This window comes from Kogia breviceps, chromosome 9 (genome assembly GCF_026419965.1).
Source record: "Kogia breviceps isolate mKogBre1 chromosome 9, mKogBre1 haplotype 1, whole genome shotgun sequence".
In the NCBI taxonomy this organism is placed as follows: Eukaryota; Metazoa; Chordata; class Mammalia; order Artiodactyla; family Physeteridae; genus Kogia; species Kogia breviceps.
The window spans coordinates 61,170,172-61,189,501 of NC_081318.1; the positions used below are offsets into that span (position 1 = coordinate 61,170,172).

At 39.9% G+C, this 19,330-nt stretch overlaps 1 protein-coding gene across 2 annotated transcripts; it reads right to left on the reverse strand.

Annotated features, from left to right (window-relative positions):
* Positions 1-210: 210 nt before the first annotated feature.
* Positions 211-18,908, reverse strand: ASNS (asparagine synthetase (glutamine-hydrolyzing)). 2 transcript variants are annotated; one of them, XM_059074720.2, is made up of 13 exons: positions 18,748-18,908; positions 15,609-15,644; positions 14,752-15,023; positions 10,939-11,176; positions 7,510-7,695; positions 6,931-7,032; positions 6,315-6,442; positions 5,139-5,265; positions 3,446-3,552; positions 2,869-2,969; positions 1,655-1,736; positions 1,409-1,564; positions 211-549 (listed from the first exon to the last, which is right to left on the reverse strand). In XM_059074720.2, the coding sequence occupies exons 3-13, from the start codon at positions 14,998-15,000 to the stop codon at positions 340-342; spliced, it is 1,686 nt and encodes a 561-aa protein (XP_058930703.1). In that variant the 5' UTR covers positions 15,001-15,023; positions 15,609-15,644; positions 18,748-18,908; the 3' UTR covers positions 211-339. The 2 variants fall into 2 exon arrangements, with proteins under 2 accessions (XP_058930703.1, XP_058930702.1); XM_059074719.2 differs by lacking the exon at positions 18,748-18,908 and adding an exon at positions 18,469-18,707.
* Between the last annotated feature and the right edge of the window lie 422 nt (positions 18,909-19,330).

The following is a 19,330-nucleotide window of genomic DNA, read 5'->3' on the forward strand; positions in this document are numbered from 1 at the left end:
ATGAGGCAAGGCCTGGAAGGAGGCCCCGCTGACATGAGACCTGAAAGTCCTCTACAGTAGCTCTGCCAGGAGAGGGCGTGTGAGGCTTCCCAAACATCAGACTGTTTCCCCTTTCCTAGCTCACTCTCTTATTGTGATACAGTGAAAGCTGTTCCGTTTCTAGCTACCTCTGATGAGGGGGCTGTATGAATATAAATGACTATAGCAATGTTTCAGATTTAAGACTTTTATTTTTTCACACCCAAGCAAGCCTGGGCCATTGACCCTTCCTGCCCCCAAGCCCCCTACCCTTCACAATGAGAAGAAATGTTTACTTTCACTCCACGGCTCAGGGAATACCTAAGCTTTGGCAGTGGCCTTGTAATGGGTCAGAGTGCGGGCGGAAGGGTCAGTGGCGCTAGTCCACCTGGGCATCCAGTAATGAGGCAGCCAGTCAGCGCGGCCCGGGTAGTGGCGTTCAAAGATCTGACGGTAGTAATAGCCTTCTTTCGTTTTGGGAGTATTGACGGCAAATTTTTGGGCTGCGCTTGCCATCACCGCGTCATCAACCTGCAAGAATAACAAGATAGAAGCGAAATGGTTTTTAACCAGCATGGAAATACTTGTATTTAATCTGGCTTCACACACACACCAAAAAAAAAAAACAAAAAAACAAAAAAGAAAAGGCATGTCTATATATATCTTGTGAGAGAGACTCTTTGGATCACTTAGAAAAGGCTAAAATACCCTAATATACATGGCTTCAGCGACCTTTAAGGAACATTCACATGCATACTTCTAAGTGGTGGCTCTAAGTGTTTGATTCATTTGTGCCTAATAACGTCTGGCACCCAACAGGTGCCCAAAAATGTGTAAGATGAAAGTCAGGGGGCTTCCCTGGTAGCACAGTGGTTAAGAATCTGCCTGCCAATGCAGGGGACATGGGTTCGAGCCCTCATCTGGGAAGATCCCACATGCCGCGGAGCAACTAAGCCAATGCGCCACTACTACTGAGCCCACACTCTAGAGCCCACGTACCACAACTACTGAACCCGCGTGCTACAGCTGAAGCCTACACGCCTAGAGCCCGTGCTCTGCAACAAGAGAAGCCACCGCAATGAGAAGCCTGTGCACCACAGCGAAGAATAGCCCCCGCTCGCCGCAACTAGAGAAAGCCCGCGTGCAGCCATGAAGACCCAATGCAGCCAAAAATAAATAAATTTTTTTTTAAAAGTCAGTGATGACTGGTAAGTCTCCTCTCTCTATTCTAGATGCCACTTTATTCTTACAGAATTCTTTAAAAGAAGTATTGTTTATAGGGCATCTCTCCTGCAGACACAGACTTTTAAATTAAATACAAAATGAACAGTGATTACTACTCTGCATCCAAATTATCCTATTCCAGAAAATACTTTTAAAGACATGATACCTGATGGTCAATGTATTCCTGTAAAATCCTAAACCAGGAATTCTTAACTGAGGTTATTCCATCACTGAAGGCTTCTTTTGGTCGCCAGAGAATCTCTTTAGGTATCAGATTGGAGTCCTCAAATGTCTCTCTCAGAAGATGTTTTTCTATCCCGTTCTGACATGAAAATAAAAGGAGTGTCAGTGAAAGTTCTAAATATAACCATTATCAATGGTTTTTTGACAGTTTTTATCTTGATTCACCCACCTTGGGGATTCTCATATCTGGTGGCAGAGACATGTAATAGGAAGAAAATCGATGATCCAGGAAGGGGACTCTCAGTTCAAGGCTTAAAAAGGAAAAGAACAACATGTAAATTAAAATGGATATTTAGTGCCTGTCTGTTTAGATTCAGACTTTGTTTCCTAGGAATTCACTTAGCCTCTAAGTAATGTTAAGATTATAAAGTCATTTTTATAATCCTAAGTAACTGCCCTACCCTAATGCATGAATACAAAAACCTTCATTCAGAGTACATATTGCATCATCTAGAGAGTGAAACAAACTACTGGAGAATAATTACTTTTACCTTCCCTTCTGTAAACTATTAAATATCTCAAAAATCAGAAAAAGAATGCGTGACCTGATCATTAAGAACGTACTTTGCCTGGACTTTTCTGACTACAGTTTTTTCTAGGTGAGACCATCTCTCATCCTGTTAAAAAACTGTAATGCTAATCTGTGGTTATTACCCTATCTGCTTGTCCTAACCAGGGTCCCCAGGATTCAAGAAACAGATGATGTGGCCTTTGATGAAACACTGTGGAACACTGGTTTATACTGAATGTAAGTTATTCATCAGTTAGTAGTAAAAATGTTTGAATTCAGTTCATTCCCCAACCTCATATTATTTTCTAATCTAAGTGTGATTTGGTAGAAGCAACTAAGAGTTGATATTGGTTGTTTATCACGTACAGTAAGAGTCTTCAATTCTCCAACATGACCAGCTTTAAAAAGTGAAAAGTTTAGCCAACCAGAAATGATACCAAAGAAACCTTGTTTTATAAGCTAATCAAATCTCTTGCATCTTCGCTTCCCTCTCACCACACATGGTCCCCACAGCATCAAACTGGCATGGCAGGAGCTCAACGCTCGCAACATGAAGGTATATAATCTTTATTTCTCTTAAAAAAAACTAAAAAAAAAGGTTTCAAGTGCCTTCCATCTCAGTTGCCCAGAAGTGGGCAAGATGTTGTGCTTTCAAGATGGGAACTCCATCTCAAACTGCCTATCCATGTCCTCTCACCATGACAACAGCACTCTGATTCAGCCTAATCCCTTTGCACTAACAGACAAGCTTCGTTTTCTCTATAGAAGGCATACTTTGCAACATATGCTAACTGGAAAGAAAGAAATCGACCACTGAGCCTTTTGTTTTTTGAGGTTATTTTTACAATCGCTTCCTAAAATACCACGTTTACCCATGGGCAGCAGTAGTCCGATCTGCTCGGAGAACATCAAACAAATACAGTTCCTTCAGAAGCCGCTCACTCTCCTCCTCGGCCTTCTCAGGGGAAGGAGCCTATTTTGCAAACAGAGCTGAAGTTACAAATACACCCACAAGCTTTGCTTCTGGCACATGAAACAGTTTTTATATCTTACTCGTACACGTAACTCCAATTCTAAAGGTGGGTAAGACAAAAAGCCAAACAGAGCTTAGGGAAGGGAGTAAATGCTTGATAAAACGTACCTTCCCTCACACCAAGGCTGCTAGTGCTAGAACAAATAAAATGACATGCTGTACAACAGCCATAAGACCATAGGGGACTAAAAGCAGAAACATGATTCTCAGGCTTAACTAGTTTAAAAAAAGATATTATCTGACACTATTAAGACTTCTTTCTCCCCGCAAAATACAGACACTATCAGATTTCCTGATATGCCTCACAAGATATTCAAAGTGCTACTGTTATAGCAAAAAAGATAAGAAAATAGGTAAATAATAATTCATACTTTTCTTCCCCTAGGATCAATATCCCTCCATTTGAGAATGCTTACCTTGTGAAAATATATGTAACCCTGTGTAAGTTCATCTGAACCTTCTCCAGAGAAGATCACTACGCTATCCGTGTTCTTCCGAATGTACTTTGAAATTAAGTACATACCTTAAAAAAGAGACAGAAATTATTGTTAATGTCCACATAACCCTCTACCAAAAATGCCTTTTATTTGATTTCTGGAAATGACTGCAAGCTTTGCTATTAGACTAGACTCTCTGTTAATATAAAGTAGTTTGCAAAAAAATGACCTTATAGCTACAATATCTTTATATGGTATCTACCTTTTTATGTACTTAATCCAAAAGTTGTACTGTTGTGATGAAATACCCCAAAACCCTTCCACAATTTTATATGTAGGTTTTAAAATGTTACTGCTTTCAGACCAAGAATGTCTATCTGAAAATTTTGCTAAACAACGTTAAAAATGCTAAAAAATTTTGCTGAACAATGACTCAAATATCTTAAATGTGGTAACTTTCACACCAGTATCACTATAAAAAAGTTAAAAGTTAGGGCTTTGGTAGCTTAATTTTTATTCGGGGCTTTTTTCCTGATACTTATTCCCCATTCAGCATATTTCAAATACAGTTAAGAATATTGCATCATTAAAAGATGCTGGCTTCCCTGGTGGCACAGTGGTTGAGAGTCTGCCTGCCGATGCAGGGGACGCGGGTTCGTGCCCCGGTCTGGGAGGATCCCACATGCCGTGAAGCGGCTGGGCCCGTGAGCCATGGCCGCTGAGCCTGTGCGTCCGGAGCCTGTGCTCCGCAACGGGAGAGGCCACAACAGTGAGAGGCCCGCGTACCGAAAAAAAAAAGATGCTGGTTGGTTCCTGCTCCACATCCCTGTAAACCAGTGTCTGTTCTTAACTGTTTTTTCATTATCACCTCCCTAGGGATATCTTTTAGATCTTTTTCCCTAATCTCCTTCACCAATGAAATATCAGTACCAGATATACCGTATTGCTGTTGATGTACCGTTGCCCTTTGGAAGGCCAGAAACCACTGTAATACCTAAGATTTTTTTGCCCTTCAAGAACGAATTTTTGCTTCCTTGGGAGAGACAGCACCTCTGTACTGTTACTGCAAAGTTTATAGCATGAGGATGCAGACCCTCAAGTTAACAATGGAGTCCTGTCAGATTCTGCATCCCTTAAGAGAGCCATATCTAAGCAAGTAGCATATTAAGAGGCTCAGCAAAATTAGATCAGTCTGATTGGGAGCATACTTCTAATCTCAAGTGTGTATCCACAGGGTAAAACTAGTATTTCTTGTTGCACAATATGTTATTGATTGATAAGTCGTATGATGGAATATTCACCAAAATATATCTAAAATGAGCATTCCTTACAGAAATTAGTTACAATGTAGACCTATTTCCCTATACAGCCCAAGAAACTTTTATACAGAGAAACTGGGGGAAAGGTGGTACAAAAAATATGTATCTACTTTTTGGAGAAATAGAAACAGTGATACCATAAATGTGGAAGTTTAACTATGTATTTATTGTTCCTCTCCAAAAGAGATTTCAGGAATTCTTAAATGGCCTTGTCTTCAACAATTGCTGACACGGGAATTTTACCTGTGTTCATTGTTGAGTACGTTTTTTTAAACAACTGCTTGAAACAGGATTGTTTAATCCTTACACCTTTTCAGTATTAAAAATCTTTTTGGGATCATAAAATACCTTACCTACTGAAGCACGGACTGTTGTAATATCGTAAGTTTCCAAGGAAAATATGACTTCATCCAGGACCTGAATGCCTTCCTCAGAGTTAAAGAGGACTTCATGGTGTTCGCTCCCAATATGATTTGCCACCTGATTATACAAAGAAATACCCACAGGCTTGTGTTTTAAAGAAAAGGACTACTCTTGAAAATGAAGGAGGACTGTAGTTCACAACACACTATGAATTAACAAGGTTGTTAAACAAGACAAACTAAGTGGAAATAATTCCATAGGCCACCACAATAGGGGAAATGATTCTCTAGGCCACTGCATACAAGCCCCACCTAGTCAGGCTCCCCTGCCTTCGCCAGTGTCTGCCCTCCACTAACCACTGAGAGGTAGAGCTCCCATCCACTCTTCCCACTCCAAGACTTCACCCTAACAAGCATGCCCCCCACTCCCCCTCACACAGATTTTACCTCCTTTTGGCCCTCCCACAATGCCTAATTTTACATCCAGGATGTTATTCCTCAATTAAGTGGCCCCTCCCCTCATTCTGTTTTCTCTGGCTATTGTGGATCCATTTAGCATTGGTCAGCTTGCTTTGGGACCACTTGCTTGATCCTTCTCATCCATTCTATGCAAGTTTCTCCAAAGTGGGAACGAGGTCTCCCGCACACTGGATGTGTACAAGGTCCCCTCTGCCCAAAGCCCTAAACACAGTACTTTATAAAAAAAAGAAAAGTAAAAAGAATAGCTAACATTCTCTAAGTACTCACTACACGCTAGGTTCTATCCTACACACTTATATGAAGTATTATGTAATTTTCACCTCAAAACTATCCCATAGTAGATACTATTACTTCCATTGCGTAAGTGAGGAATTGTGTGGTAGAACTAGGATTTGAAACCAGCAGTCAGGCTCTAAAGCCTGCAGCCTGAACCACCCACTATACCATGCCCTAACTCTCAAAAGGGCGGAATTATCGTAGGGTCTTTGTGCGGACTGCATGGGCCCTGATAGATAAAAGTGCCCAGAATACAGTGTACAACATAGTTGATATTCAACAGGCATTTCATTCCATTTTAACATATTTAATTCAAAACACTTACCTAAGTCAATGCAGCAGCAAAGTATAGAACCATCAATTACTAACAAGTCTGTCTTAACTACATAACAGGCAAAGACAGTGTCTTACCTTTCTAGCAGCTAGTAAATCGGGACTGTCTTCCATGCCAATCGCAAATGTCTGGAGAGGATACTGTACTTGGGCCTCTTTTAGCTGCTTCAACAGGATGGCAGCAACCAAACTGGAATCCAAGCCACCTACGAGCAAGACAGGAAGTGTAGTGGTTATGGACCGTACATAAGAGAGGGACAGATATGATTTACATTCCTATTAAGCACTAAGATTAGAGTTTTACCATTTAAAATCCCTAAGTTTTATAAACTGAAAAATCAACTTGAATAAGAAAAATCTAACATTTAACCTGTGATAACGGTAACAGTATTTGAATTGGTTAAAAACCACTACACACATTCTAGGACTCGTATCGAGATGGTGGAGTAGGAGGACAGGGAACATTCTAAAGAATGTTTACTAGCTCACTTGTACCAATATAATTATAGTATCACTTTAAGTTGCTACATTATTATGAATATTGAAAGCAACTTACAGAAAACTTTTTCATCCTATAATGGAGGAAAGATTAAATCATATAGTAAGTATTTTATAGTCAAAACCTCCAGGATAGCTATAAATCATTTAACTTAAATATGCACTAAATACAATTGGGTTTTTAAACTGACTTCACCTGATAAAAGGCAGCCAATCCTTCTGTCTGTCATCAAACGTTTCTTAATGGCACTGTCAAAAAGGATTCGGAGGTTGTTCTTCACAGTTTCTATCTCAAAACCTATTAATACATAAAGGAAATTAAATAGCTGCAGAAGAGCCTGGGCTGAATTATTTACTGAAATGGGTACACAATCATCTACCTCTATCATGATGGCATTTGCTCAACAGTGAAGCTGGACAAATTGCAATGTGTCACCTCCAAATTAAAAAGGAAACAGAGGGCTTCCCTGGTGGCACAGTGGTTGAGAGTCCGCCTGCTGATGCAGGGGACGCGGGTTCGTGCCCCGGTCCGGGAAGATCCCACGTGCCGCAGAGCAGCTGGGCCCGTGAGCTGTGGCCGCTGAGCCTGTGCGTCGGGAGCCTGGGCTCCGCAACGGGAGAGGCCACAACAGTGAGAGGCCCACGTACCACAAAAAAAAAAAAAAAAAAAAAAGGAACAGATTTTCGAACTTACATCATTCCAGTGATTTGAGAGTACAGTTTTCCTTTTGGGGAGAGAGGTGGGGAACAGGTGCGTGGACTTCTGCTTTCTTACCTGGGAAGAGTTTCTCCACACTGTCATACAGGGCATGCAGAGGCTCATCTCTACAGTGATGATATTTAACCATTTCCACTGATGCTACTTTGCCATTTGGCTTTAAATCCAAAACTTCATAGTGTCCTGGGAGAAAAGGCTCCACTTTTAAAAAAGGAGTCATGGAGTGCTTCAAGTTAATGAGACCTACATATTCAAAAAGATAAATTTATTCAAATGAGGGTAATACTTCACAGTACCTTTCATGATTAGTTAATATCCTCTAAATTCCTATTCATCTTCCCTCTTTAATACAAATACGTGTCCATTACATAAGCAAAACTGGAAAAATATAATCACTCAAAACCCTACCATCTACTTACTAGAAAGGTAATAGTGGTAAAGAGATGCACAGCAAAATTACACTGGTTTCTAGTAATTCAAGGCAATAGGAAAATCTTCAGTGTTCAATTTCTTCTCCCTAGCTGGAATTTCTGATTTTAAAAAATCTATTTTCTTCACTAAAGCAAACAAATACAAGAAAAGATACATTTATTAAGCAAAGAGAAGGACTTGAAACTTAATTTTATGATATCCTGGTAGTCACTTGTCATCACTGAGGTATCTTAAGAAAATAGCTATGGTTCCCAGCCCTTTAACAAGCAAAATGATCCACCATTACATACTTTAAACTCAGCTATTAAGAAGTCAGACATCTGTCCCTTACGTAGCTATTATATACTGTGTGTGAATTAAACATTATAATTTAAATTTCCTCAATAAGCTCTCACAGGAAGTAACCAACTTGACATCACCATGATCTGTGATTAAAAAAAAAAATCAGTGGTTTATTATAAACAGTAACAGCCTATCTACACAGAATACTTATTATGATTTATAATTTGAGTTTGTTGACCCAGGAATCTACTGTGTAGTGTGGAATTCAAACAGCAGACGAGCCCCAGGTCCCATCACCAGCTAGCAGACCTCAAGCTAGCCACATAACTCCTGTAGGGGATGAGAAGCAGTTACAAGATTTTAAGCAGGGAGCACCATGACCAAATGAGTTTTTGACAGGCTATTCTAAAAGCACTGAGAAAGGAAAACGGTGGCAGTACAGTATTCTAGATGAGATCATGTTGTTTAGAAAAGGGCAGTGTTAAGGATGTAAAAAAAAATCACAAGTCAAGAAATTTCAGAGGGTAAATCAGATGTGAGACCGTTATGCCATATCAAGGTTTCGGAGACACAGTGGAAGTATGGAGTCTGCTTTTCCTTTGTGTTCTCTTTGCTGGGCTTCCCTAACAGCACTTTAGGTAAATAACATATATACTTCTTTGCCATACGATCACAGTAAGTGAGAAAGGATTTAAGGAATGAGGCAAAAAGGCAGACATGCAGGTAGCCCAGATTTTAGGATGTCATTCTATCTAGCTAGGAGATAAAAGATGAATGCCTTCCTCAACTTTATTGTCAAAAAATGCTAAATATGATTTACAAGTATTCCATTCTGTAGGTGGTCTTTTCACTTTCTTGATGGTGTCCTTTGAAGTACAAGAATGTTTAGTTCTGATGAAATCCAGTTTATTTTTTTGTTGCTTGTGCTTTCGGGGTCATATCTAAGAAATCTTTGTAAAATCCAAGGTCATGAAGATTTAGCCATATATTTTCTTCTAAAAGATTTATAGTTTTAGTGTTTACATTTAGGAGTTTGACCCACTTTAATTTTTATGTATGGTGTGAGGTAACGGTTTAACTTCATTTTTTTGCATGTGTATGTCCAGTTGTCCCAGCATCATTTGTTGAAAAGACTATTCTTTGCCCATTGAATGGTCTTGGAACCCTTGATGAAAATCTGTCGACTGCAGATGTATGGATTCACTTCTGGACTCATAGTTCTATTCCACTGTTCTATCTGCCTGTCCTTCCAGTACCATACTGTCCTGATTACTGTTATTTTGTAGTACATTTTGAAGTCAAGAAGTGAGAATCCTCCTACTTTATTCTTTCTCAAGATTGTGAGGCCTTTGCCATTCCATATGAATTTCACAGTCAGCTTGTCAATTTTTACGAAGAAGTCACCTGGGATTCTGACAGAGGTCATGCTGAATCTGTAGATCCATTGGGGGAGTCTGTGCCAACTTAACAATGTTAAGTCTTCAATCCACGATCATTGTATGCTTTCCAATTTATTTAGATCTTCTTTCATTTCTTTCAACAATGTTTTATAGTTTTCAGCATACAGTTTTGCACTGCTTTTGTTAGATTTATTCTCAAGTATTTTATTCTTTTTTTTGATGCTATTTATAAACACAGAGTAAACCACATGATCCAGCAAGTCCACTCCTAGGTATACACCGAAGAGAAATGAAAACACAAAAACTTGTACACAAGTATGTAGGGAAGCATTATTCATAAGAGCCAATTGTCCATCAACTGACAAAAGGATTAACAGTGGATAAACAGAACATGGTATATCCATGCAATGGAGTATCTTTTGGCCATAAAAAGTAAATACTGATACATGTTACAACATAGACAGACCTCGGAAACATTATGCCAAGTGATAGAAGCCAGTAACAAAAGACCACATATGATAGGACTCCATTCATATGGAATGCCCAGAATAGGGAAATCCATATAGACTGAAAGCAGATTGGCGGTTGGCTGGGACTGGGGGGGAAAGGGGGTAGAGGAGGTAGTTGGGGACAGGAAGTTTAATGGCTGACAGATATGGAGTGATGGAGAGTGACAGCTCAAGAGTACAAGGTTTATTTTTATTTTTTTGGCCGCATTGTGAGACTTGTGGGATCTCAGTTCCCCTGACCAGGAATCGAACCGGGGCCCTCAGCACTGAAAGCGCAGAGTCCTAACCACTGGACCACCAGGGATTTCCCTACGGGTTTTATTTTTGAGGTGATAAAACATTTCTAAAATTGACTGAAGCACTGGTTGCAGATATCTATGAACATACTAAAAACTACTGAATTGTACACTTTAAATGGAAGAATTGTATGGCATGTAAATTATACACCAATAAAGCTGTTTAAAAAATGCTAAATTAAAATGAGTCTGTGTGATAGCCATGACACAGTACCACAGTGCAATAACTGCAGGGCCAGCCAACCCTACCATTACAATGTGACATAGGAAAACTTGAAAATACATATGGGATCAAACCAGACGCAGAGCCTATCAACACAAAAAAAATTAAATGACTTTACTACAGATTTAATCCTCTAAGGTTTACAGAATTTAAGTGCTAAAAGCAGAGTCCAGCTCCTTGGCTTTATAAAGAAAAGCTCAGAAAGTCCATGACTCACATAGTCACTTGTAAAACATCTGGGTTGCCCTGTATGTAAATATGCATAGGATTAGATTTATAAATATTATTTAAAAGAAAACACAGGATCAGGACAATGAAAATCTACAGTAAAATTCTATCATTACCTTTAGCTTCTGAACACACGGCCAAAAATCCATCTTCTGTCACAGCTTTAAACAAAGGTCTGACTCCATAGGTATCTCTGCCCAAGAATACTTTCTTATTGGCAGTATCCAGTAAAATAAATGCAAATACACCATCCAACATACAAACTGTTTGCTCAATTCCTCCTTTGTCATAAAGATGAAGTATTATCTCACCATCTACTTTGGTCTGGTATTCAAATTCAAAATGGAGTTGCAGCTTAAGGAAACAATAGCAAAACAAAATGTTAGAATCCTTGTGCATTCACTAATTTTTTGTTATTGCAAAGTTGCTTCAGTATTTTTGTGCTTTATAATTTCATGCACGTTAGTGATTTAAAAGAATCATGGCATTATAAAAATATAGCCTGTTTGAACTCAGAATCATACAAATTCTTTATAACATAAAGCTAAGCCCGTGAAAATCTTAGTTGCATTCTGATAACCAGAATACAGACGCAATGTACCTCTGTATTGCGTGGAGGGATGGAAATGTATATTATATACATACTGTGTATGTAATACACGTGTATGTACATAAATATGTTAAGCAAATAGATTGCCAGGTGTCATGGACACTAAAAATGTGTCCTCCTCAACTGTGAGATTTTGGTTTGGGAATATAGTATCAGCTGAGCTTCTTCCAGTTCAGCCTCACAGACTTCCTATGAAAATAGAAAGCGAAAGGACAAACACATTGGCACTATTCCCTGACAAATAAATGATTCCATCACAATGGTGGAGACAAATGGTCCAACACAGAGCTGGTGGTCCTGGAGAGGACTATAGCATCCCGTCCTTCCACCACTGCAGAGGCATTAAAGCTACTTCTCAGCGATGGACAAAATGATGCTGGAGCTTTATTCATCCACATCCCCCAGTGGAACAGCAAAGAGACCATCATTCCCACTGCATGTAGAGAGGGTTCAAGTAAGTTAGGCCCAAACTCCATGACTCTCCCTCACCACTGGCAAACTTTGAGGGTGAAAACTTCTTGGTATGTTCCTCTTTCTTTTACTTACTCATATTTTTGGCTGATAATAGAGAGGAGGTTCACATAAACAAAATCAAGTTGAAATGCTGGGTACATTTGAACATTTAAAACATGTTTTTAAATTTCAAAAAGTCAGTCTCTATGTTTATATGTGTAAGAGCATGCTTCACAACCATTCTCACTCTATAAATTTGTGAACCTTTTGTCTATAAGCACGGAACTGTCCAAAAATGGGCTTTGGCCGCTTCCAATAACTACAAAGCCACCTCCTGGTCACCTCTCCTTGCTCTGAGAGACTGTCAGTGATGATCTCTGTCACTAGGAGGCAGTGTTTGGAAGGGGTCTTCTGCTGACCCTTCTGGGCTTAAGTACCTGCAGGATAAATGAGCCTAAAGCATTCAATGATTTCAGCAAGCAACAGCTTCCAAATCTATACTCCAGCACCACATCATCATCATGGCTCTTTGGCCTAAAGCTTACAGGTAACTTACTGGTTAATGATTCACATGTATACTTCCCACTCTCCTGAAGCCACATTTAGCTTAAAGCCCCCATATTATGCCATCACGCAGAAATCACACTGTCATTTGACTTGCTGGCTGTAGGCCTCTGATGCCCCCTGCAGGGAGGGAGCCTCCTCTTTGCCCTACCTTCACTCATATTCCTCCTCTCCTTTGACCAGTCTCCCTCCACTCCCAGCTGCTGGCTGGATTTTAGTAGTAAATTCTATTTTCACCAAAAAAGGGGGACCTTTGAAGCTTATGTTGCAGAATTCTTTATATAAGCCTGAAATGTCAATTCTACTCTTTAGACAGATTTTAGCTGCTCACACTAGATAACCTGAATGACTGGTAGAAGAAATGGAACTTCTCTGCTTCTGAAAATACAACATATTTGGCTAATTTAGAAAAGAAATATTTTCAAAATATTTAACTATTTAACAAAATACACAAAAGCAGCTATGTTGTTCAAGTAAAACATGGCATTTCCTACCTAATTTAAGGTGAAAGTCAGGCTACTACTGCCATAATACAAACTTAGCATTCTCACGTATATGGTACCAACTTGGCTTAATAAGGAAGTTTTAACTGCCCCCTCCTCTGTTCCCACTAGCTTGAAACTCCCTTACCTTTCCTGTTCCATCTCACCTCCAAGCACCTATAAAAATGATGTCTGATGTATAGTAGGCCCTTATTAAATATATGAAAGGAATATGCTGAATAACTATATAACGACTCTTCAAATGAAAAGCCTATTCTTGAGTGTTCCTATAAGCCGACAACAAACAAAGACTAAAGCTATTATTCAGAGATTAAAATGGCCAGAGGGTGACTAGAATATAAATCCCTACTCATGAATGATAGGCATATATCAAGAAGTCTCAAAAAGTACGGAGAAAAATCACAACCAAATGTGTGACCCTTGAATGAAATCTGGCTCAAAATGAAAAAAACAGGTATAAATATATTCTTGGAACATCTGGGAAATTTTAATATGAACTGGATATTAGAGGGTATTATGGATTCTTAGGTATAATAATAGTATTGGTGTTAGATAGAAGAATGCCCTTATTCTTAGCAGACAAATGCTTACATATTTAGGAGTAAAGGGTTATAATATCTGCAGTATACTTTAAAATGATTAAACCCAAAATTGAATGTGTGTGTATATAGACAGAGAGATAAAGCAGAAAAGGCAAAACATTAACAATTATTCCATCCAGACGCTCAATGTTCTGTTCTTTTTTGTCAATTTGAAATTTTCAAAATTAAAAGTTGGGGCAGAGAGTGACAAAAAAATAACTTGCAAATTTTAGATTAAAAAATTTCTTATGAAACACTAGCCAAACAATTCCAGATTGCAAGGCTCTTAGTAAATGTGGCCTCCTTGGGGTAGAAATTCCAAACCTTCACTACTCTCCTCCTCAGAGTACGTTTTCACCAGATTAAAAAGCTGTTCCAATTTTATTGCTGCCCAAAGTCTTACTTCTTGCACTCCACTGCATCTGGCTACCTGTCTATCCTTTGCCTGATTAATTATGCAACAGCAATATCTTAAGGGCAGCATTAAATATTAGCTACAAATGTGATCACCCGCAAACTATTAAATTCTATCCCTGCCTTAAAATCTTCAAATCTCATTGCTCTTAGAATTATATTCTAACTTCTTACCAAGTCCTCCTTGCTCTGGTCCTCCCCAGTCCCACCTGGCCCTTGTTCACTTATGACAATCCCAGGGTTCTAAGCATGCTATTCCCTCTGCACGAAAATGTGCTTCCCGGCCCTGCTAGCTAATCCTTGTTCATTCAAGTCTGAGTTCAAGTGTCAATTCCTCAAGAGGCTTTCTCTGACCACCTATACTGAAACTGGATCTCCCATATCCATGAGCTCCATATTCATTTTTTCAGAATGCCTAGTATATGTACAATGAATTTTTTTTAAGGCTCCTTAATGGACTAAACTCCTCTAGCATGCAGACCTACCTCTCATATTTACTACTGTATCCCCAGTGCCTAATACAGCCTCTAATTAAAATTCAAATTCATAATACGAAAAAAAAACACTCTAAGAGTTAAAAACCTGAAATGTAATCCTCTTTTTATCTTTTTTTTTTTTTTGTGACCAAGTCATTTCACCTCTTTGTGCATCGGTGCCCTGTCTCTCTATATATAATTGGAGCAAATGAGAATGAACATGAAAAGTGTTTGAAAGCAAAAAGCATTATATAAAATAAAATTATTATAACCAACTAGCTCTGAGGCTTAATCACATCCAGACAGCTTCTGGTTTTATTCTGTTTACCTTCTTGTGGTTGTAGATTTCACCGTTGTAACACAGCCACAAGTAAGGATATTTCTTCACTCGAATTGGCTGCATTCCAAACAGCTGGTCAACCACTGCCAACCGGTGAAATCCAAAGCAGCAGTTGGTATATCCATTGACATTCTCAAAACGAAATGCATCTGGACCTCTGTGTGCAATCTTCATAGCACTCAGACACTGAACAGAAAGGCAGTCGTCACTGCCAAAGAGGGCCCAAATGCCACACATGGTGCAATGGAGCTATGGGCTCTCTATGGAGAGAAAAACACAAAAATATTCAATATCCAATCCAAGTCTGTATTCAATCTTGATTCCCAAAACTAGCATAAGCCACTTAGACTGAAATATACATTATCTACAGCAATTTTCCAGTAGGTTGGCAGGCACACAGGGACAGAGAATGATTTAATTTACTTACAAGTACTCAAGAAAGATGGATGACCTTAACATCCAGCCAACTATAGCAGCTTAGCCCCCAGTCAAAGGCTGCATCCCTCTCGCATTAGGATTTGGTCAGCAAGAGCTAGCAGTGTTCAGGCCACATTCTGTTTTGTATCCTAGGTTTACACCCAAGATACAGATACACATGCAGGCTGGATCCATCCTTGCCAGAGATCCCTCCCCACTCGCTCCATCCCAGAATCCCAAAAGTCCTGAAAAATCCAAGAGATGCTCCAGATTACTACAGTCGCCTCTTGTGTCTCCTTGACAATTAAATGACTCTTTTTACTTGTACTAAGAGATGTATAGTAGGTAGAAAAGATGATCATACATACTGCCTAAATGTAACATTAAGATACACAGCTATTATAAACATTTTACTACTTCTAGCTTACCTCCAAGTGACTTATTCAAACACGATCAAAGAAATTCTAAAAAGAAAAGAGAAAGCAATATTATCTGATATCCTAGTTTAATAACAACAAAAATATTTAAGTTGACAGAGATACAAAATGTTCACCATCAAAATGTCCTAAAAGACAAAAATGTTAAAACATTTTTGTCTCAAAGCTACCTTGGTGAGTAAGAAAGCAAAGTAGGTGGGACACACACAGCAGCATCTCAGAAAAACAACTTGGCTCTTCCCTGTAGGCCAAGAAGCAAATAAGTACTTCCTACAAATGTTAATTACTTTGAAATTCAAATTCAATTCTCAACTGTAAAGAGCAGTTTTAGTTGAATGCTGTCAGCTCAAAACAGTTACTTTACCTAAATATCTATAACTTGCAAACTATTTTGGTATTTTTTTAAATGGAAATTTAAAGCAAAGCCTACATAAAAGGCATCAAGAAAAAATATATTCAAGTTATATCAATCACTTGGAACAATCCTCTGAAGACATTTCATTTGTATTTAAATGAACCAAAGCCTTATTTGGAGCTTTTATGAGGCCAGATCAAATTAATGGAAAATGGTATTAACTAAAACAACTTAGAAATGAAGTATCACATGTCCTGTGCAGCCCCTCCCATGCATTTGGCCAGATAGCCCATAATCAGATACAGGAACATCTCTGAGATATTGTCAGTTTGGTTCCAGACCACTGCAATAAAGTATGTCACATGAATTTTTTGGTTTCCCAGTGCATATAAACGTTATGTTTACACTATACTGTAGTCTATTAGGTGTGCAACAGCATGATGTCTAGCAATGTACATACTTTAATTAAAAAATACTTTATTGCTAAAAAATGCTAACCATCATCTGAGTCTTCAGCAAGTAGTAATCTTTTTGCAGTGGAAACATCAAAGATCACTGATCACAGATCGCTGAAGTTTCAAGTTACAAAAGTGTGACAGACAGGAAGTGTGCAAATGCTGTTGGAAAAATGACACCTATGCAGAGTTGTCACAAACCTTCAATTTGTTTTAAAAAAAAACCAGTACCTGCAAAGTTAGGTATGCTTGGATTTACTTCGAGATTTACTGGGAAAATTCACTGAGGTTTAAATGAGATGACTATTGATAAGCCATCTACCTTTGACTGTAGAAAAATGGGCTGGGAAAGTGCTCTGAAATCATGTGCGGTGATTAGTCAGTCATTTACCTAAGTCTTCCTAATGCTGCTTAGTGAATCCCATTAAGCATGCTACAGAAATACAGTAAGCACTAAATTGGAGGGGAAACGGGTGACAAACGACTGCAAAGCACACTTATTTCTCCAGCAGGAAAAGCAAATTAAAACTATCACCTATTATTTTTATTGGAAACAGTCTTACTTGCAAACATCCTACTCGGCAACGCTTTTTCCTACTGCTGTTACCTGTTCCCAGTAATTTTCCATATTTCCTCATAAACGTCTAGAGCACTGCTGTCCAATTGAAATATGAACCACATGTGTAATGTTAAATATACTAATAGCACCATTTAAAAAGTAAAAAGACAAAAGCATAAAATTTTTTTAAAAGAGAAAAAAGTGAAATTTCAAATAGATTTTAACACAATGTACTGAAAATAGTATTATGTCAACACGTAATCAGTACAAAAATATTAACAAGATATTTTACATTGCTTTTCTCTATTAAATCATCAACACTTCAAGCACATTTCAATTCGGATTAGCCAGCACTTCACGTTCTCAATAGTCACATGTGGCTAGTGGTTACTGAATTGGACAGTGTCGTTTCAGAGAACTTAATTTCTTAAACCAATACTTAAAAGCAAAGTGATATGGTGAAGTTTAAGATTTCAGCAACTAACTCCTACACAGGTTCAATACCTAAATTACTTTTTTTTTTAAATAGATCTTGACTAGAGTATAATTGCTTCACAATACCGTGTTAGTTTCTGTTGCACAACAAGGCTAATCAGCCATATGCATACACATGTCCCCATATCCCCTCCCTCTTGAGCCTCCCTCCCACCCCTCTAGGTCATCGCAAAGCACAGAGCTGATCTCCCTGTGCTATGCTGCTGCTTCCCACCAGCCAACTATTTTACATTCCGTAGTGTATATGTCGATGCTACTCTCACTTTGCCCCATCTTTGCCCTCCCACCCCGTGTCCTCAAGTCCATTTTTTATGTCTACCTCTACTATTTACCATAGCCAGAACGTGGAACCAACCTAAATGTCCATCGACAGATGAATGGATAAAGAAGATGTGGCACATAGATACAATGGAATATTACTAAGCCATAAATTACTTTTAATTAATCGTATAATAATGAGATCAATCAGTGAAAAAGTTGAGTTACCAGTGCTTTTAAATTATTTATTAAGTACCCCGGGCAATAGATGGTAAAGAAATAATGTAGGCCACAGGCTGAGGAAAAACACTGTCCCTTCATTCAAAATAATAACATTAATCTGAAACTGGCCCTATAAAATAGATATCCATTGAGAAAAGGCAAGCCCGTTTCTTTTGCCTTTTCCCATACCGCGCCCCCTGTCGTGCCCAGATCTCTTCTGGGCAGGATTTGCTCAGCAAGTCACTAGTTGAGTCTTGCAGTCTACACGGATGGGGGGAGGGGTAACTAGGTGAAGGGGTGGAGGTTGCCGGAGGTGAGGGGGTATCCTCCGAGGCCTCAACAGACGGCCCTGCAGACCCTCCCTCCCGGACCAGGACCTAGCGACCGTGTCGCCCCATGACTCGCGACTGCACTCGGGCCACGTGCACCCTCCAGCCCATCCGAGCGGGTCCCCTGAAATGCAAAAAATTCTGCAGGCTTCGACACAATATAATAGAAAATAATGACATTTAAAATGGCCAACTTAAACCGCCGCCGCCTTCTCTCCAGAGCGGCAGGGCCTTGGTTCTGCGGGTCACACGGTCCCCGCTCCGGGACCACAGCGGAGGTCTTCCCAGGGGCGCAACAATCGGCCCCGCCGCCTTTGCTCGGCAGCAGCCGCAGCAGCCGGAATCCGCGTCTGCCCTCCCGTCGCGCGGGCCAGGCTGCCGCGCATCCTCCTCCCTCTCCCGGGGCAGCCCCGCGGCACGCTGGGAGGGCGCCGCGACCCGCAGCTGCCCGGCCTACCTGGGCTCCAGCGGCTGGGCGGGAGGGCGAGCGTGAAGTGAGCAGGCTGCGATTTGCGGGGTAGGGACTTACCCTCACCTCTCACTTTATAACCGTCTGGCTACTGTAATGCGTGCGGGAAGTTTCATCACTTCTGGAAAGACCAACCAGCGCGCAGAGGCGTGGCCCGCAGGGCGTGAAGGCGCTAGCCCGGCCAGGACTGGATGCGGAGCGAGGGAGGCGGAGGAACTGCTGTGTTTCTTGCTTCTTAAAGTGTTAGTGCACCTGCTGAGGGAGAGCCTCAGTGGCCAGGTGTCCCATTGACACCTAGGATTACCTTACCTGCTGTTCTGACAATTCATTAATCTTCCGCACTTGTTTTGTTCTTAGGGAAACCATCAGCAACTGATGGCGTATCCCCTCTGCAGCAGGTCTCCCTCATGTCTTTAATTGTGAAGTCTTTAGAAGTGCTTTATCCTCCTTACTACTGAGAGAGCATCTTAGCTGTGGATACGCATATATTTGCTAAATTAATAAACAGTGAGGCAGATGGGAATAGCTGGATGGGTCTCCACCTTTTATTTTATTATTTATTTATTTTGGG